Source organism: Raphanus sativus, chromosome 4 (assembly GCF_000801105.2).
Source record: "Raphanus sativus cultivar WK10039 chromosome 4, ASM80110v3, whole genome shotgun sequence".
Taxonomy (NCBI): Eukaryota; Viridiplantae; Streptophyta; class Magnoliopsida; order Brassicales; family Brassicaceae; genus Raphanus; species Raphanus sativus.
This window is the reverse complement of record NC_079514.1, coordinates 24,833,758-24,854,245: the sequence shown is the minus strand read 5'-3', so window position 1 is coordinate 24,854,245 and position 20,488 is coordinate 24,833,758. Positions and strand designations below refer to the sequence as shown.

The 20,488-nt window shown below is 40.9% G+C and overlaps 3 protein-coding genes across 3 annotated transcripts; 1 reads left to right on the top strand and 2 right to left on the bottom strand.

The window, feature by feature from the left end:
* Nucleotides 1–2,939: 2,939 nt before the first annotated feature.
* Nucleotides 2,940–4,171, bottom strand: LOC108828931 (probable dolichyl-diphosphooligosaccharide--protein glycosyltransferase subunit 3B). The gene has a single exon (XM_018602582.2). It carries the CDS (start codon nucleotides 4,094–4,096, stop codon nucleotides 3,056–3,058), a length of 1,041 nt encoding a protein of 346 aa, XP_018458084.1. The 5' UTR covers nucleotides 4,097–4,171; the 3' UTR covers nucleotides 2,940–3,055.
* Nucleotides 4,172–9,381: 5,210 nt separating this feature from the next.
* Nucleotides 9,382–10,869, bottom strand: LOC108828900 (chaperone protein dnaJ 50-like). Its single transcript, XM_057008123.1, has 6 exons — nucleotides 10,795–10,869; nucleotides 10,329–10,409; nucleotides 9,968–10,080; nucleotides 9,760–9,877; nucleotides 9,649–9,672; nucleotides 9,382–9,471 (listed from the first exon to the last, which is right to left on the bottom strand). The coding sequence occupies exons 1-6, from the start codon at nucleotides 10,867–10,869 to the stop codon at nucleotides 9,382–9,384; spliced, it is 501 nt and encodes a 166-aa protein (XP_056864103.1).
* A 6,985-nt stretch (nucleotides 10,870–17,854) lies between these two features.
* Nucleotides 17,855–19,710, top strand: LOC130511953 (uncharacterized). Its single transcript, XM_057009905.1, has 2 exons — nucleotides 17,855–19,570; nucleotides 19,641–19,710. Exon 1 carries the CDS (start codon nucleotides 17,868–17,870, stop codon nucleotides 19,167–19,169), a length of 1,302 nt encoding a protein of 433 aa, XP_056865885.1. The 5' UTR covers nucleotides 17,855–17,867; the 3' UTR covers nucleotides 19,170–19,570; nucleotides 19,641–19,710.
* The last annotated feature ends 778 nt before the right edge of the window (nucleotides 19,711–20,488 follow it).

The following is a 20,488-nucleotide window of genomic DNA, read 5'->3' as shown; positions in this document are numbered from 1 at the left end:
CTATATAAGGTGATCTCTAAGTTGCTCTCTAATAGGCTGAAACAGCTACTGCCTACAGCCATTGAACCGAATCAATGTGCTTTTATAAAAGGGAGACTGTTGATGGAAAACATCTGTCTGGCTAATGAGGTCGTAAAGGGATATCATCTCAGCTCCACAACGGATAGGTCTACAGTCAAGTTTGATATTGCTAAGGCTTTTGACACGGTAAAGTGGGGTTTCATCGTCTCAGTCCTCCAGGCTATGGGGTTACCAGAGTTATTTATTCATTGGATCTACCTTTGTGTCTCCACCGCATCCTTCTCAGTGTCGATCAATGGTGAGCTTGAGGGTTTTTTTACCAGTGCCAGAGGCATTAGACAAGGATGTTCCCTATCACCGTATCTCTATGTGATCTTGAACAATGTCCTGTCCAAACTATTAAACAAAGCGGCTGCAAATGGAGTATTTGGGTATCATGCTATGTGTAAATCAGTGAGACTGACGCATCTCAGTTTCGCTGATGACATTTTGGTATTTACGGATGGTAGAGTGTCCTCTCTGGATGGAGTGATCAGTGTGATGGATACTTTTGCTACAATGTCTGGGTTACACATCAATGCAGCAAAGTCCTCTATCTATTCTGCAGGTCAAAACAAACTCCTCCTGGATCAGAATGCTACGACTAGAGGGCTCTCAGTTGGTTCCCTGCCGTTCCGATACTTGGGCCTACCTTTGACTACTAGAGCGTGGACAAGGCTAGACTATGAGCCCCTAATAGACAGAATCCGGAATCAATTATTGGCTTGGACAAACCGGTCTCTCTCTTTTGCAGGTAGACTCCAGCTGATCAAGTCAGTTATATCTAGCATTATAAACTTTTGGTGCACTGCTTTTATTTTGCCAAAGGCCTGCCTAGAAGAAATTGAGAGCCTTTGTAGTGCTTTTCTGTGGTCGGGATCGCCAAATAACCACCATAAGGCAAAAGTTGCGTGGAAAGACTTATGTTTACCTATCAGTGAAGCCGGTTTGGGCTTAAGGAAGCTTCGAGAAACATCAAAAGTTTTTGCTTTGAGTCTGGTTTGGAAGTTGTTCGCTTTGTCTGGTTCTCTGTGGGTGGCTTGGGCACAAGTTGAGTTGATGAAGAAGGGATCTTTCTGGGATGTTAGGGAGACAAGCAAGGGTTCCTGGTTGTGGAAAAAATTACTTAAACTAAGGCCTCTGGCAGTTGAGTTATGAGAGTTGAAGTGCAAAGTGGAACCTCAACCTTTTTCTGGTTTGATAATTGGGTTGGGACAGGCAGGTTACTTGAAAAGACTGGGGAGCTGGGTCCAACTTATCTTGGTATTCCTCGCCGGGCGTTGGTATCAGATGTGTGTAGAGAGGGGTCCTGGTGCATGAGAAGCAGAGGAAGGAGGGTCTTTGCAAGTTTTTATGACGAGATTGAGAATGCAGGGAAGCCAACTCCAGGAACAGGGAAGGATGTCATTCTTTGGAAACATGATGAGAACGATTACAAAGATCATTTCTCTACTTCGAAGACCTGGGATCAGATTCGAGAGAGGGGGCAGGAGGTATCTTGGGCAAATCTGGTCTGGTTCCCTCAACGGGTTCCAAGACAAGCTTTTATTGTGTGGCTTGCTTGTAAGGACCGGTTATCTACGGGTGACAGAATGAGAAGCTGGGGAATAACACAAGGATGTATATTCTGTGGGGAAAGAGAAGAAAGCAGGAATCACTTATTCTTTGCGTGTCCAGTTACGTTCACAATCTGGACTACGATAACTTCTATTTTACTTGGTTCTGAAGCGAATCCGGATTGGTACATCACGGTGGCCTCTCTGCAGCAACAGCTCCATAACTCGCTAGATGCCATTCTGTTTAAGATGGTTTTCCACACCACTATATATGCTACCTGGCAGGAACGGAACTCTAGAAGGCATCAGGGGGTCTGCTTGACAACAGACACTATGATTCGACGCATTGATAAAGCAATCAGGAACAGAATCTGCTCATTGAAGTATAGGGGCACCCATAAGCTGGAAGGTTTACTTCGTCGGTAGTTTGAGGTGTATTCACGTTGAATTTTTTATTTTTTCATGGGGGTAGTTTCTTAACTTCTCTTTTTTAGATTTTCTGCTCTAGTTCCCAATCCCTCTTGTAAATGCCAATTATTCTTTTGATTAATCAATATAAAATTTAATCAAAAAAAAAATCTGATCAAATATATAAAAGTTATGATCAGATTATATAAAATATTTTATTCGATTTAACAGATGTTCAAGGCAAACTAGATTTTTGATCAATTTTATTTTATATTATAAATTTGAATTAGATCCAAAATAAACTTTAAATAAATATTAGATTCATCTTGAGTTATAAATATTGGATACAGTTTGATTATTTACAACATGCAAATTATACATTATTATATTTGAAAAAGCTTTATAAATATTTAAATATATGATTAAAATAAAAATGTATACTACTAATGATCTAAATATATATATATATATACATATAAAATGAAAATAAAACCCGCACGGTTGTGCGGATCAAAATCTAGTTCTTGGTTAAAATGTTTCTTAATCATATGAATGACTAACAAGGAACTAGTATAGCAACCATATAAAACTGTACTACACTGATTCAAAGTATTCAAAAACAAGCACACAAAATGTCCAAAATACCATGACTCAGTCCCAAGAAAATGTTTTGAAAACTAAATCAATTAGAACATGGAAACGCAAATGCAAAACAATGGGAGCGGACTAATAACACTACCATAGAGTGATCTCAAAACAGACCGACTGCCCAAAAGTATCAGAATTGATGAATACGGTTCCTCCTATAAAAAGCCTATGTAACAGTGAGTAATGTTGTCATTGCCTAAAGAAGAGATGTATATCTAATGTTTCTCAATCAGATGAAGGTGTAATAAGGAACTAGTAAAGTAGTGATGAGTTTAAACCATCTGAAATTGTACTAGACTGATTCAAAGTACCACATTAAGCATACAAAATGTCCCAGAAATGTCTTGAAAATTAAACTCATCACCTCAAAAGAGGTTGAGAAATCAACGCCAACTTGATGGCCAGTAGGGATGAATCCCATAGCCAGTCTTCCAATTATCCAAGAAAACAACTTTCTTGACAGCCCAGAAGGATACAAAGAGAGCCACAAGCATCACCAATCTCTGAACATTAAGATTCCTTACTCGAACAAGCACATTAGTAACAAACGCCAAGAGCAAGCCAACAACAGTGTACAAGAACCCCACAGCGAATCCCTCAGCTCCAAGCTGCATTCCAGATCCTTGGTAGAAGAAAACTAGCTTGTTGGGATCGTTACGATCCTGAAGAAACATAGGCATCTTCCTGATGATGTTGTGCATTGTTCCCGCGACGCTGAAGAAGTAGATAAAGATAGCACCTGATAACCAAAGCCTACGGTCATGAAGAAGAGTTCCTCCTTTCAGAATCCGTTTGATGACAAAGGGAGTGGCGATAACGATCAAAGCAACGATGACGCTGATCTGCGCCTTGGAGAGAAACGGCGGCCGTTGGATCGGACCGACGGTGAGCTTGGTTCTTTGCTCGACGAACTCAGCCATGGATTCAGCTAAACGAGAGAAATCAGATTGGTCCATTTGACCAGATTCGTCGCTTAGTTTTGATGTTGAACCGGATACAAGACGGATGTGAGGGAGAGCGTTAACGCCGAATCGCTGGAAGGAAGCTTGGGATCGGGAGAACTCGATCTCGCAGAAGAAAAGCTTGTTTAGATCGGATCCGTTGTTGTTAGCGAGGAAGGTAGCGGAGACGAGGCCGAACTCGCGGCGGAGCTCTTGGAGACGGAGCTCGGTTTTGCTGTGGAGCTGAGTGGCGTCGAAGAAGACGAGGATGGAGTAAGGTCGTGGTGTGGGTGAGGAGATGAGGAATTTGGAGATTCCATTGTCGTCGAGATGGATTACGCCTGATTCTGAGTTTGATCTCAGGGAAACGAGTTCGTTGACGAGATCGGAGTCGGAATCTGGATCGGAGAAGGATGCTGATGCGAATGATGATACGGTTGCTAAGAGGAAGAGAAGAGATACGAGTTTTCTATTGATCGCCATTGTTAATCGATCTCTCTCCAAAGAGGGGGGGGGAGGGGGGGGTGAGCTCAGATTCGGAAAGAGAAGAGAAAGGTATTGCCGTTTACCAGAAAGCCTCTAGTCCGCGAAGAAGGTCTACGAGGCTCTTGATTTTGCCGTCTCGCTGGTTCTCTACGATGGAAGGTTTCTATTGGCTAGCATATCCACTTGGGCAATTTTGATTTGTCCCTAAAATCTGCCACTTAAGAGTTTTTATTTATCCACGTGGATAATATTGATTCATCAGGCTGTTTGAGTTTTATAGAATCTTGACCCTTTTTATACACAATGGTGTAAGTCTGCAAAGGAACACGTTTCTTTTCTTTTTTTTCTGAATCAACAATTTTCATTCACCAAAGGCGATTCTAATGATTTTGAGTACAAGGTTTCAACCATATATATATATATATATATATATATATAAAGTGATGTAATATCCTTTAGAATCACTAAGATTGATCCTAAGGGCATCTCCAACCATAACACAAAATTTGATGTTGAAATTACATTAAATTTGATGTTTTGGTATCTAATTATTTTTATGATCTCCAACCATGACACCAAATATACACCAAAAATAATATTATATATTATTTGATGTTTTTATTTTTAATAAATTTTCTATTTTTATTATTTAAAATTATTTACATTTTTTATTTTATGGTTTAACAATATTATATCTTTATATATTTATTTTATATGAAATATTATATTAAGAATTAAAAGTAACAAAATCGTCAAATTCTCTGTCATCACCACACTAGCTCCTTACAATGCGATCCTAGGCACGCCTTGAATTCACTCTATGCAGCTTTCTTCGGTTATAATTTTTCGTACTAATCATCACGTTGTCCTCTGGGTTTTTGGAAACTGACACTTCATAGTTATCATCTTTCGTTTTACAATCCAATTTTCAGTATCAATTATAGTTTTGAACATACCACTCAAATAACAAAGTTGAGAGTCAAAAGCAGACCATGTTGATGTAAAATGTCAACCCTGAAGTAGTCGCTGGCGTAGTTGCTGAAGGAGACGTCTTGTTGAGTGATGAAGACCATGTGGAGTCGAGATGCTGAGCTGGAGTCAACAGACTTGGAGAGCAAGAGAGTATCTTGGAGATATGGAAAGAGGAATAAACTTGAGAAGCAAGTTTATGACTTAAAAGGAAGAGGAATAAGTGCATTCCAAGAAAAGGAAAATTGCACTTATTGTTATGGAAGATGTCCATATTCATGTTGCCTTGAAAACTAGGTTTTGGGAACGTGGAGAATGATATAAAATAGCTATGGAGTCGTCTGTATGAAGAAAAAGACACAGAGGCTGAGTTTATAGAGAGAGAGAGAAGCTCTTGGAAGTGTTCCGAGTTGTGCTGAAGCAGTGGCTGAAGTACTTGACGGAGGAGATATATAAGCGGTGTAGCTTAGGAATCTTTCAGTAGCGTGTGTTAGGGTGTTAACACTAGACGTGTAAAAGCTGAATTAAGCAGATCTTGTAATAGATTGTTTAAAGAAGATTCTAATAAAGCATAGTGGTTGCTTGTTTTGTTGTGTCTCTCGGTTTACTTTCTGCAGTACTATTGGGGTGCCCCTTTTGTTCCAACAAGTGGTATCAGAACGGGTCACCTAAGTTACTGGTGAGGATCCCAAAGGCAAGAGGAAAGAAGGGAAGATAGAGTACATCAGAAAGCATGGTGGTTGAGTTTATGCTAGATCCAGAACAATATGGGCATTGGAAAGCAAAGATGAAGGCAAGCTTACAAAGTATTGATATGGATGTTTGGGCATCAGTAGAAGGTGGCTATGAAGTTCCCAAAACAGTAGATAAAGAAGGTGTTGTGGTCAACAAACCATTGGCTAAATGAACAAAGCGTGAGAAGGATATGTCAAGGCACAATGCAAAAGCTTTATTTGGTATTTTTACATCAGTCACAAAGAAGCAGCTAGATCTTATTCAAGGATGCAAGAATGCAAAAGAGGCGTGGGATATTCTGCAATTACACTTTGAAGGAACTGAGAAGGTTAAGAGCTTAAGGATGGATTTTCTCAAATCAAAATTTGAGAACTTGAAGATGAAAGAACATGAATCTGTATCAGATTTTAGTTCTCAACTCAGTGGGTTAGCACAAGAGGCTCGTGTTCTGGGCATGGAATACAAGGACAAGAAACTGGTGAAGAAGTTTTTAAGGTGTCTATCAGAAAGATTCACAGCTTATAAGGCAGCAATGTTTGTGTCTCTTGACATAGATAAATTCAGCATTCATGAAGTTGTAGGGATGTTAAAAGCTCATGAGATGGAGCTTGATGACGTGAAGAATCATACTGAAGTGAATTTGGCAGTTGATGAAACAACAAGTCAAAAATCAGAGAATGAAGATGAAGTGATCAAGATGATTCGCGTGCTTCACCAAGTACTACAGGAAATGATAAAAGGGCAAGGACATGAGAAAATTGGTTTGAGAAAGCGAAGACATGAAGCTGGCGAACAATGTGTCACTACAGAGGTGCAATGTTACAAATGCAGAGGATATGGACACTTCAAAAGGGAGTGTCCAACTTACAAGAGACTAAGATTCAAAAGTTTTGAGGGCAATAAATTTGGTAATGCTCAGAACAAATGTGACAATTTACTAAAGCAAAAGAATAACAGTGACGTCAAGAATGAATCTGATATTGATTCAGATGATAGTGAAGAGTTGAAGAACTTGGTGGCGTTAACAACTTTTGAGTCTGGTTCTAAGACGATATCTGCGACGGGATCTGCATCAGCATCTGTGACAGGGGCTTCATGTGGAAGTGATGATGATGATGGGGATTTTGATCTTGCCGAGAATTCTGAAAAACTGTATGAGAATTGGCTCAAACAGGTTGAGGCGAATTCAGAGTTGACAAAGGAGAAGGTCAAGCTAGAAGCTCAAGTTGCTGAAGCACTTAAGTATGCTTCAGAGAAAGAAGAAGAAGCACGACAGATTAGTGCTCAACTTGCAGAGACTCAGAAGGGTTTGAGGATGCTGAATGGTGGGACGAAGCAGCTAGATCATCTTCTCAGTATTGGGAAAAGTGATCGATGTGGCCTTGGATATCAAGGAGAAAGTTCTACAGCTAAAGGTATTTTTGTATCAGCAAGAAAAACTAGGGTTTTAGCTACGTCTGCTACAAGACCATGGGTTAAAGTGTCTGCAAAGAAGACATCCAATGGAAAGACTACAATGAAGACTGTAACTGATCTGAAGAACGCGATTGCTACACGTACTGCTATGGAAACTGCTACGGTGACTGCTCCAGAGAGAGTTTCTAGATTGAAGAGTGCAACTCAACGGAAGTTTCGGCCTGTTTGTCATCATTGTGGTGTTATTGGGCACATTAGGCCAAGGTGTTACAAGTTATTGAGGGAGAAGAACCAAACGGTGCAAGCTTATGGTATGAGGAGACATGGTCCTATATGTTATTCTTGTGGAGTTCAAGGACATATTCGACGTGAGTGTTTCAAGTCTGTTCAAAGGGCTAATCATGGAGGATTTGGGCTCAGGAATAAGTGGTCTAGGAGATTTGATCACTATGGAGATGGTGGAATGAGATTTCCTCCTTACTTTGGAGGATATAAATCTTCATATTAGTTTTTGACCATGATGTGACTCATAGGAGGAGAATGAAGACGTGGTTTTCTATCTAGAGGTGATGAGTTCACATACATAGTCAAAAAGGGGGAGATAAGTATTAGTTCGCGGAGTACTACAGGAGATAGTACGTAACATGTTACATGAAGCTGGAGTTATATTAGAGTACGTGTGTTGATTGCCTGAGCTTGGAAAAGGAAAGAAGATATGTGCCTTATGAGAAAGATAGACCTCGTAGAATAAAGAGAGAGGTTTCCTTAGTGTGTGTTACTGCTTGGTGTCGAAGCAGTGTTTGAAGTAGTTCATAATGGAGTCCGATGTGGACTTAGTTTTATGGCATTGGAGTTGACGTTCTGTGTGGTGGAGTTAGCCATCGTGTGGAGCTCGTGGTGAGCGTGTGGTGCGTTGAAGATAATGTGCTCTTGGTGTCACTGGTGTGCGTTAGGTGCTAACGTACTTGGTGATGTACTTCCGAGAATTGGAAGATTGATGCATAGACTCTGGGGGAGTTTGTCTATAAGGCTTGACATTTAAGCATCTGTGTTTTAGCTTAGTATGCAATCAAGCAGGGGGAGAATGGTGACGTTCTGATACAAGGAGTGCATATCTCGTGGGGGAGAAGAGTATGGTGGATGACGTCCTGATGTAGATTGTGCATATCTCATGGGGGAGAAAAGTATGGTGTGGTGCACATCTCGTGGGGGAGAAAAGCACAATTAGCATGGAAGCTTCCAGGTGGGAAACATGGTTGTTGAACCATAACGGTATTGTGCTTGATTGGCACACAAAGCTAAAAGGGGGAGATTGTTGATGTAAAATGTCAACCCTGAAGTAGTCGTTGGCGTAGTTGCTGAAGGAGACGTCTTGTTGAGTGATGAAGACCATGTGGAGTCGAGATGCTGAGCTGGAGTCAACAGACTTGGAGAGCAAGAGAGTATCTTGGAGATATGGAAAGAGGAATAAACTTGAGAAGCAAGTTTATGACTTAAAAGGAAGAGGAATAAGTGCATTCCAAGAAAAGGAAAATTGCACTTATTGTTATGGAAGATGTCCATATTCATGTTGCCTTGAAAACTAGGTTTTGGGAACGTGGAGAATGATATAAAATAGCTATGGAGTCGTTTGTATGAAGAAAAAGACACAGAGGCTGAGTTTATAGAGAGAGAGAGAAGCTCTTGGAAGTGTTCCGAGTTGTGCTGAAGCAGTGGCTGAAGTACTTGACGGAGGAGATATATAAGCGGTGTAGCTTAGGAATCTTTCAGTAGCGTGTGTTACGGTGTTAACACTAGACGTGTAAAAGCTGAATTAAGAAGATCTTGTAATAGATTGTTTAAAGAAGATTCTAATAAAGCATAGTGGTTGCTTGTTTTGTTGTGTCTCTCGGTTTACTTTCTGCAGTACTATTGGGGTGCCCCTTTTGTTCCAACAGACCATGTTCATTCTCAGACATGATCCAACTTGTATAATTAATGCTAAATTGAGATTTGGTTCCTTGTACCATACAATTATACTTTCTCTTCGTGTAACTGGGTTTGTTTGTTCAGATATCTTAATAACATTAAAAGTAATAATGGTAACAAAAGTGTTTATGGAACTTAAGTTCTCATGTGTATCCCTCCTAGCATAGTAAGTGATAAGTGGACCTATCTTCTCTTCAATTCTTTAAGCATTTCTGCATGGTAGTTCTCAAGGTTCTGCTTCTCCCATAGCCTTCTCTGTACCAGATCTTCCTACTTATATGCATCTGATAAATCAACACATTATATTAGAGTCAATCTTGGGTTTGTTAGGGTGAATAGAAGGATAACGAGATTGGTCCATGCGTCCAGAGGCACCCCAAGTGATTTTTGGGTTAGGTAAGATGCGTCTTCCCATGAATAAGGAGCTTTCTTAACCTATTCTTAACCTTATATCTCCATACCCAACTGCTGTACCATACTAGAAGCTGCAAGGAGACAGAAAGTTGAATCAGTGATCTTGAGAAATTGAACGGGTGTCTGAAAAAATGTGGACACTGTTCAAAACATGAAACCTTGATGATAGTGTAAGGTAGGAGAACGAATCGAACACCGAGAAGATCCCAGACTGACGGTTTTTCAGCTCCTTTGATTTGTAGGTCGAGTTCATTGCTTAGCTCTTGCTGAAGTTTCCTGCCAAAAGAAGAAACAGATATGATACAGTCCCCAAAGAGACTAACTCTCAGCGGACAAAAGGGAAATAGAATAAACAGAAGAGCATACTGGTCGATTTGCTTTGGACCCTTCTTCTTGCTAGCTACTCCACCAGTGCGTTCGAGTTCTAAGGCCTTGAGCCTGTTTTTGTAAGCAGGAGTTCGCTTAACTGTTGCCAACGCCTGCATCAAACAAAATGGGCAGGTATGCGCTCTCAAAGTCCGTATACAGATTTGATTTTCTTATGTTTGCAAGCACAGAAGTATATGAATAACATTAAGATAGGTCACATGTCCTACGTTTAATGACATGTTATGATACATGTAATACCCCATAATACTTGATTTTGTTTGACAGAGTTATGTAGACGAGTAGTTTAAAAAAATGCTATGGTACAGATATTGAAAAAAAGGTGAGAGGACATACGTACCTCATTATACCTTGCTACGTTGTTCAGATATTGAAACGCAGACAAAACTACCAGTAGACCAACAAGAACAGCACGTGGATCCTAGAAACATCATTAACTCAGTTTTATCAGTAAAGAAAAAAAGACAATGGTTTAATATTTTCAAGAGATTTTATAAAAAACATCCAATGATATCTTACCGACTTATGTCCATATTTGGCTCGGTAAAATACCTAAATAACAAAAAAAAAAACACAGCTTGGCTGGTGTTGAAATTGTTTTAAAAGATGTAGAAAACAAGAATGAGATTGACACTTGAAATTAAATGTTGTACTGACCTCACTTGGATGCTCAATTGCATAATCATATTGTGCCCGAGTCTCGTTATCTTTCAAAATTTACAAGAAATACAAACAATTCAAAATCTATCGTGTTATAATGAGAGTGAAGAGATACAAATTATATATTATAAAAAATCAATAGGAACCTCATAAGCAGTGGCGATTTTGACAAAGAGCTTCTTGGATTCAGGATCAGGATTCTTATTTGGATGACTAATCATCAAAAACAATTAGCGTAAGAAAGCAAGATTAAATCCAATCGAAAGATCAAATCCAAACAATCCTTACTGTTCGAGAGAGAGCTTGTAGTAAGATCTCTTTACTGGCCTAAAACCACTTAATTAACCGATCACTAACTTAAATAATTTTAATAGTTATTGATTATTTAAATTAATGGTCGGCTAACTTAAAAGAATTATTTCAATAATATTATCGTAAGTTAGATTTTTTATCTGTATTTTATTTTCACTATGGACTCGAATTTGTAGATCATTCTCATATGTAATAAGTTAAGTAGTGTATTTCAGTTATCCAGATATCATTATTGTAAGTTGAATTTTTCGGTCAATGGTCAACTAATAAATATCTGGATATTATTGTTGTTAGCTGAATTTTTTTACTCGTATTTGATTCTTATTATAGACTCAAACTCGTAGATTATTTTCATATCTAATAAGTTAAATAGTGTATTTTAATTATGTGGTTAGTTGATTTTTCGATCAATGATCAGCTAACTTAAATATTCGACCAATGTAGATAACATAGTTTTTAACCAATCTTCCTAACTAAGTTTATACCAATTTTTAAAAGGGAATTTGCGTTTCCTACCAACACAAAATTTCATATTTAGCTAAATACCAATTTCTAGTGTGGGGCACTGTTAGAAATGCCATTTGAATTTCTATTTGTAAAGTGTACACCTCAATTTTTTTTCCTGTTTTGGCAGTTCGTTAATTTCCCAAATGTTTTTGGTTTTCTACCTAATTGACTCTTTGAAGGTGTATGGGAAGACGATGCTGTAGCAGAGCTGAAGTAGTTCATGAAGTGTGACATGAACTACTACATCAGAGAGGTGGTTCGTGAGAAGCACGTATCAAGACCGATGCATTAAAAGAAGATTTAATGAAGAGGGACATTAAAGGAAGACTTGAAGAAGAAGCAATCGATCTAAAAAGAAAAGGAAGATTGGCTTATTCGCTGAAGTAGAAGAAATGGAAAGTTTCCATTGGGTAGATAGATTAGATCTAGGGCTTCCTGAAAGATATATAAAGGAAGCGTTGGCAATGTGTTGCCGGTTAACACACAGGGAGAGCTTTTAGCAATAGAGAGTTTTGTACGTCCTAAGAAGGAGAAGCAAAGCATCTAGGGGTTAAGAGCTTAGGTGGTTCAGAGTCTGTCTTAGATCTCTGAACGAGTTGACTAGCAAACAAGTCGAGGTTTGTCTTGAGCTTGTTTGATTTATTGCTTTTAAGAAGAACGTGTAAGAGCTTTTGAAAGAATAAATATAGTCGTATTTCTTGGAATTGAATAACCCTGTACTACTGTGTGTTCTACATAGCGTAGCTTGTTTATCTTACATTAACAATTGGTATCAGAGCAGGTATCTGTGCTTTGTTTATTTAAACAGGTAGATCCTGCGGAGTAAGATGGATAGCTATCGCGAGTTGGTGATAAGTTCCAAGGTGATCCTTGAAGTAGGAAACTATGGATTCTGGAAGGCGCGCATGAAGGCTACAATCAAGGGTATTGACCCATTGGCGTGGAAGGCTGTGGAATCTGGTTGGAAATCACCTGTTGCAAGAGCCGAGGATGGAACAGACGTTCCAAAACTGGAGGAGCTCTGGACTGATGATGAGAACAAGATGGCTAAGTTCAATGCTCGTGCACTAACTGTCATACATTGCAGTGTAGCAAGGAAGCAGTTTGAACTAATTCAAGGATGCGAGGCAGCAAAGGATGCATGGGATATTCTGCAGAAGCATTTTGAAGGAACCTCAAAGGTTCAGAGTTCTAGAAAGGATATGCTTGCAACAAGATTTGAAGAGCTCAAGATGGAGGATAATGAATCTGTTGGAGATTTCAGCTCAAAGATTAGCTCACTAGCACAAGAAGCACTTACACTTGGGAAGAAATACAAAGAGAAGAAACTTGTGAAGAAGTTCCTGAGGTGTCTGCCGTCTAAGTTCATGGCATACAAAGCAGCTATGACCGTCTCCTGTAACACTGACGAGATGACATTTGATGAAGTGGTTGGAATGTTACAAGCTCATGAGATGGAAGTAGCTAGTGTGTCTGGTGGAATGAAGGAAAAAGGAATTGCGCTTGCATCAGTTGAAAAGGAGCCTATGGATGATAACGACCCTGTGAGTCTCCTGGTCAGAAGGTTTGATAGAGCTCTACGAAAAGTGGAGAATGGGCAGAAGAAGTTTAGCCAAGGTAGGAAGACGTCTGAGCCAGAGAAGAACTACAGGAAGAATGATGCTAAGTGCTATGAATGCAAGGGGTATGGTCACTTTCGAACTGAGTGTCCCACAGTGAAAAGAAGAGAGATTCAGTGTCATAACTGCAAGGGATATGGACACACTCAAGCTGAGTGCGAGTCGGATGGTAGGAGAAAGCCAGAAAAATCCATGATAGGAATCAATGACAGCGAGTCCGACAGCGAAAGTGAAGAGGAAGTGAACAACTTTGTGGCGTTTCTAGGAATCGTGGAGTGTGACTCAGGATCTGAGAGTGAGGCTGAGCAAGAAAATGACTTAGATGAAAGCTACAAGGAAGTTCGAGAGACGCTAGTGAAGCTGGGAACAGAGAATTTGGCATTGGCTAAAGAGAAGGCACGACTGGAAGTTGAAGTACAAGTGTTGAAGGATGACCTCAACAGAGAAGCTGAGTTGGCTAAGGAAAGTGTGAATCTGATTAAAGAAAAATTGGTCCTGTCTAAGCAAGCGGACGAGCTCAGAGAAGAACTACTGGCTGAAAGAAAGAGAGCAGCTGATCTTCAAGCTGAATTAGATCAGCAATATCGGAAGATTAAGATGCTCACGGGAACCAAGCAACTTGACAAGATTCTGAGCAGTGGAAGAACTGAAAACTCATTGATGGGACTTGGTTACACTGGAAGACAGAATAGCTCAACAGGTACAACACGCTTTGTGTCTGGAGGTTTTGCGCATGCTGAAGAAGCTAAGACACAAACTACTCCAGCTCAGATAAGTGGATGTTTCTTCTGTGGGAAGTTTGGTCATTACAAGAGATATTGCTACAAGTATCTGGAACGGGTCAAACAAGTATGGAGACAACACAAGTTTTGGAGAATAGGGAAGACTTCTCGAGGCTGGATGAAGAAAACCGACTTGTATCCTAAGATAGTGACTGAGCCGAGAAGCACCATACGATGTAACATGGCGCGAGTGTCAAGTGATTCTGAATCTGAGGAACCATGGTACTTCGACAGTGGATGCTCTAGACACATGACAGGAAACATTGAGTATCTAGACAAAGTGTCAAAAGTAAAAGGAGGAAAGGTAACCTTTGGAGATGGAGGATGTGGTGTCATTCAAGGCAAAGGTACAACGTGTAACTCAGAAGTACCTAAATTGGTGAATGTCTACTTTGTCAAAGGATTAAAGGCTAATCTGATCAGCGTGAGTCAACTGTGTGATGACGGACTTACGGTGTGCTTCTCAGCAATTGATTGTCGTGCCATAAACCAACATGGTGTAACAGTACTACAAGGTGTGAGATCTGGCAATAACTGCTACATGTGGGAAAAGAAGGTTAAGTGCTTGTCAGCTCAAGGGAATATTGATCTATGGCACAGACGTTTGGGACATATGAACTTCAGGAATCTAACGAATCTAGTGTGCAACGACTTGGTTCGAGGAGTACCCAAACTCAAGATCGATGACAAGATTGTGTGTGGTGCATGCAATGAGGGAAAGCAAGTCAAGATACAACACAAAAAGGTACCAGATGTTCAGGCAAAGGCACCATTGGATCTAGTTCACATGGATCTCATGGGTCCTATGCAAACCGAGAGTATCGGAGGAAAGAAGTACGTGTTTGTACTAGTGGATGACTACACCAGGTTCACTTGGGTTCGTTTTCTCAGGGAAAAGTCAGAAGTGTCTGAAAGTTTCAAAATCTGGGCGCTTCAACACATAAATGAAAAGGGAGGAATCAAGAAGATACGCAGTGATCATGGAGGAGAATTCGAGAATGAAGCCATGACTACCTTTCTTGAATCAAGAGGAATAGCTCACCAGTTTGCAGCACCTTGGACACCTCAGCAAAATGGAGTGGTTGAACGAAAGAATAGAACTCTACAGGAAATGGGAAGAGCAATGCTCCATGGTAACAAGATAGCCAAGAGGTTCTGGGCTGAAGCACTCAGCACGGCGTGTTACACAATCAACCGTGTGTATGTCAGAAAAGGGACAACAAAGACACCATATGAGATGTGGACAGGCAAAACTCCTAATCTTAGTTACTTTCATGTTTTTGGATGCAGGTGCTACATACTGAATGACAAGGACTACCTTGGGAAGTTTGACTCAAGAAGTGATGAAGGATTTTTTCTGGGTTATGCACAGTCTAGTTCAGCATACCGAGTCTACAACAAACGGACAGAATCAATTAAAGAATCAGTTAATGTTGTATTTGATGATTTGTCTGTGGTTGTAGGTGATGACATGGGATCAGATGAAGAGGAAGAAGGTGGATCATCCATAGCTGCGACTGAAGTCATTGAGGAAGGTCCGATCTCAGATACAGTACCGCAACCAGTGATTCAGCAAGTTCATCGCAATCATTCGAAGTCTGATGTGATTGGAGGAATTGAAGAAGGACGAAAAACGCGTGGAAAGGTGATCAACTTTAAAGAAATGGTGCAGTTCGCATGTTTCGTTTCATCAATAGAACCTAAGACACACACTGAAGCACTACGTGATGAATATTGGATTGTCGCGATGGAGGAAGAACTTGAGCAATTCACCAGGAACGATGTGTGGGAACTGGTTGCTAGACCTAAAGGAGTAAACGTGGTTGGCACTAAATGGATATTCAAGAACAAGACTGATGAGCATGGAGAAGTAGTTCGTAACAAGGCAAGGCTTGTAGCTCAAGGATACTCACAGATTGAAGGAGTAGACTTTGAAGAAACCTTTGCCCCAGTTGCAAGATTGGAATCCATTCGGTTATTTCTGGGAATGGCGTGCATTCTGAATTTCAAAGTGCATCAAATGGATGTGAAAAGTGCTTTCCTCAATGGAGTCCTTCAGGAGGAAGTCTATGTTGAGCAGCCAAAGGGATTTGAGGACCCAGTGCATCATGATTATGTGTATCGACTGAAGAAAGCATTATATGGGTTGAAGCAAGCACCGCGTGCATGGTATGAACGACTCACAAGGTTTCTGTTAGAAGCGGAGTATATCAGAGGGAGTATAGACAAGACGCTGTTCTTCAAGGAAGTTGGAAAAGAGATAATCATTGTTCAAATCTATGTGGATGACATTATCTTTGGAGGCACGTCACAGAAGCTGGTGGATGAGTTTGTTCAGAATATGACTCAAGAGTTTGAGATGAGCATGTGTGGTGAACTGAAGTACTTTCTTGGACTTCAAGTGTCTCAGTCAGAGAAAGGTGTCTTCATATCTCAGAGTGCATACGCTAACAGTTTGGTAAAGCGATTTGGTATGGAGAACTCCAAAGTGTCTAAGACACCCATGAGTACATCACTGAAGCTGGCACGAGATGAAGCAGGAGAAGATGTGGATGTCAAGCTCTATCGAGGGATGATTGGCAGTCTATTGTACTTAACTGCGAGTCGACCGGATTTGTCATTCAGTGTCGGTGTGTGTGCACGATATCAAGCTAAGCCAAAGGTATCACACCTGAATGCAGTTAAGAGGATCATCAAGTACGTCAAAGGAACAGAGAGCTTGGGCGTGTATTACTCGAAGAATTCCAACAAGAACTTGGTGGGATACTGTGATGCTGATTGGGCAGGATGTGCTGATGATAGAAAGAGTACCAGTGGAGGATGTTTCTTTCTTGGAAACAATCTTATCTCGTGGCTGAGCAAGAAGCAGAACTCTGTATCACTCTCTACGGCGGAAGCAGAATATATTGCCATGGGTAGCTGTTGCTCACAACTTATCTGCATGAAGCAGATGTCAGCTGATTATGGAATGCAATCGGGTCCCTTTCTTGTGTATTGTGACAACAAAAGTGCAATTGATATCTCGAGGAATCCGGTCCAACATTCAAGGACGAAGCACATTGACATAAGGCACCACTTCATCAGAGAATTAGTTGAAGACAATCAGGTAGTAATCGAACATGTAGTTACTGATTTGCAGTTGGCTGATATATTCACTAAATCTCTTGAATTTAATCGATTTATCACATTAAGAAATGCAATTGGTGTGTGTAATCTTGATTGTTGAGTCAAGTTGTGCAGAGAATAGTGCAGGTGCTGATTCGGGATGTACATATGATTCAGATTGGTTTTGGAACCCGAGAACGCTGTGGAAAAGAGCTGCTTGATATGCCGTCAATGTTGTAATGGTACAGGTTTCACGTCAATCTGTGGCCCCCCCCCTCTCAATAAAAAGAGCCAGCAATGATACAGAAAGATGCTCAGAAAATAAAAAAAAAATTTTTGATAGATTCATGATGGGAAACAACAGGGGTTTCACAGCACGAGAATAAAGAATGAAAACCGGCAGCATTGATGAAGGCATATCAATGTGAAAGCTAGCCATAAAAAGACAATCGGCTGCACCAGAATATAAGATCTAGGAAGAGTTATATGTGCAGCTTGAATCACGCACTGAGGCAACTCGTGAAGCACTTCACACAAATGGTAACTGAACTGAATTGATCTAATGCTTTATAGTAATCTTGATTCAGCCAATTGTGAGTTGTGACTTGTGTTTTATTACTATCTTGAAAGTCTGATGATACATTAATAATTCACGAATGTGCCTAATGTTTGTGTGTTTGGATGAGAGAAATTAAAATGTTGTAGGCATGCAAAGGAGAGGATAAAAAGTCAGGGACCAGATCTGCAATATCAGAAAAAGTTGATTCAGTTTTATTCCGTTAAGGGAAGTAGTGGGGAACAAGCCCTAGAAAATCTCCATCGTGCTTAAGAAGCTCAATCTCGCAGCCTCTCTTCACCTCTCACACGATTCTCACACAGAAACTGACATCTATCATGGGGAAAGGAAAGAAATCAGCTCAACAAGCCGAATCATCCAAGGAAGAAAAGCATGCAGAGGCTGAAGGAAGTCGAAGGTTACTCGCTGATGGCGAACCTGAATCGCCTCCACCGAGAAACGATATGCCCGTCTCCGATGCACTCCCTGAGGTCACCGAGGAGCTTGACTCATTCAATACCGCTAATGAGAAAGCCCCTTCAGAGGAGAGCGATGAAAGGACTCCAGGTCTTGGAGAGGAGCCATCTGTGAAGGTTCCTGAAGCAGATCCGCAACCGCAAATCGGATCCACTGGTGCTGCCATTCAAGATGTTCCGGTCACTGCTAAATCACCAGAAGAAAAGGATGAATCTGCTCTACCTCTGGCGATCATTGAAGTTGAGAAGGAGCTAAGTGAAGCTGAGTCTGATTCAGCCAAGAAAGTGGACGATGAACCCAAGGATGATGCTGTTACTGTGGGTTCTGAATCAGATGAAGCTTCCCAGAAGGAAAGGAGGAAGAAACGGGTGCTGAAGAGATTAGGGTTGCGCTCTGGGAAACAGAGAAAGACAGGGGAGTCTAGTACACCAACTCAATCTCAGTTTCTCACACCAGAAGATGCAGCCAAGTCTCCATATTTGGCTAAGGAAGCAGGAGCCTCGCCTCAGCTGAGATCGAGAAGGTCTGGTGATAAAAGTGCTGAACCAATGCCTCCTCTCATCAAGAAAAGGTATGATCAGTTCCTTAAGCGTAAGGTACTTGCTGAGCGTTCGGTGGATCTGAAGGAAGCTGATCAGTGGGGTTACTTGGCCGTTATCAAGAAAGGATCTATGGAATCAACTGTCTCGAATCTTGCAGTGTATGTTGAGCAAGTTGTAGCTGAGTTCTATGCAGGTCTGCCGAGTACTAAAGCTGAAGCGGATGTTGATGAAGTGGTTGTCTCTGTACGGGGACAAGAGTACAAGTTCTCACCTGCGCACCTCAATAATGCCATAGATTGGGAACCACTTACTGAGGAAGAAGAGGAGGAAGCCGCAACGTTGGATGATATCTCGGTAACTGAGTTAGCTTCTTTCATCACCGGAGATACAAAGACAGAATGGGATGGTCTCACTACAGCGGACCTTACTCCATGCTACGGGGCCTTGATGATCATAGCTGCATACAACTGGATTCCCTCGACTCACAAGACATATGTCTCACTTGAGAGAGCAAGACTGATCTACAAGATGGCTCATGGAGTCCGTGTTGATTTGGGGAAGATGATGTTCAGACAGATTCTTAATCTTGGAGTGATTCAAGTCAATGATGCCGCTGGTTGATCTTCCCTCGCTTGATCATGGCACTTCTTCAAAGTCAGCAGGCGGTTCCATCCTATCCTAGTGACAAGCTCCAACGTCCGGTTCTCTACAAGAAGGATAAACGAGTGGGCGAGATCTATGAGCAGAGACTGGCAAAAGGAAAGGGACCAGCTAAAGCTGAACCAAAGAGAAGCTCTGCAAGGACAACCCGTCAGGCATCTCCTGCTCCGATCCCTGCTCCACGAACTGCTACACCAAGCTCCAGAACTGCACCACGTCGTGTATCCTTTATGAACTTGGATCAGTTGCCATCCCTCAAGGACCACTCAGCCGTGTTGATTTGCAAGTGGCACTACAGGACACAACACGAGCCCTTCAAGCGCTAGCTGAGATAGTTCAGGATCTTCAGAGTGCTGTAGCAGGTTAGTATCCCTATCCTTATGAATATGTGAGGTATTTCTTGGTGTTTTTAATCCGTGTGCTCACAAGCAGGGGGAGAAGAAGAAGACTAGGATGTAGAAGACCAAGATTGTGGGGGAGCTGTGTTTTGTTGCTTTGTTTTTCATGTCTATGTTTATTTCAATTGCACCACACTTGTTGCAATTCCTTGTTATCCATGTTTCAGACTGGGCTAGGATTATGGGGGAGCATTTGCATATGCTGATCTTTTGATATATAATTACTTTGCTTAAACCGCGTTTAGGATAATATAAGTATGTTCTTAATTGTCTTGAGTTGGTTGATTAACGTTTAGACATATATACGGGGTTGTGTGTGTGGTTTGGTTCTTGTCTTCTATCTCAGGTACTTGTGAGACGACGAATTAAAAAGGGGGAGATTGAAGGTGTAAGGGAAGACGATGATGTAGCAAGCTGAAGTAGTTCATGAAGTGTGACATGAACTACTACATCAGAGAGGTGGTTCGTGAGAAGCACGTATCAAGACCGATGCATTAAAAGAAGATTTAATGAAGAGGGACATTAAAGGAAGACTTGAAGAAGAAGCAATCGATCTAAAAAGAAAAGGAAGATTGGCTTATCGCTGAAGTAGAAGAAATGGAAAGTTCCATTGGGTAGATAGATAGATCTAGGCTTCCGAAAGATATAAAAGGAAGCGTTGGCAACATGTGTTGCCGGTTAACACACAGGGAGAGCTTTTAGCAATAGAGAGTGTACGTCCTAAGAAGGAGAAGCAAAGCATCTAGGGGTTAAGAGCTTAGGTGGTTCAGAGTCGGTCTTAGATCTCTGAACGAGTTGACTAGCAAACAGTCGAGGTTTGTCTTGAGCTTGTTTGATTTATTGCTTTTAAGAAGAACTTGTAAGAGCTTTTGAAAGAATAAA

Excerpts from the sequence above, each read along its gene's own strand:
- LOC108828931 (XM_018602582.2), bottom strand. The coding sequence starts at position 4,096 with ATGGCGATCAATAGAAAACTCGTATCTCTTCTCTTCCTCTTAGCAACC.
- LOC108828900 (XM_057008123.1), bottom strand. The coding sequence starts at position 10,869 with ATGATTAGTCATCCAAATAAGAATCCTGATCCTGAATCCAAGAAGCTC. Across the intron at positions 10,410-10,794 it reads AAATCGCCACTGCTTATGAG|GATCCACGTGCTGTTCTTGT; the intron begins GTTCCTATTGAT and ends TGATGTTTCTAG. Across the intron at positions 9,472-9,648 it reads TAGTATGGTACAGCAGTTGG|ATGCATATAAGTAGGAAGAT; the intron begins GTATGGAGATAT and ends TTGATTTATCAG.
- LOC130511953 (XM_057009905.1), top strand. The coding sequence starts at position 17,868 with ATGGGGAAAGGAAAGAAATCAGCTCAACAAGCCGAATCATCCAAGGAA.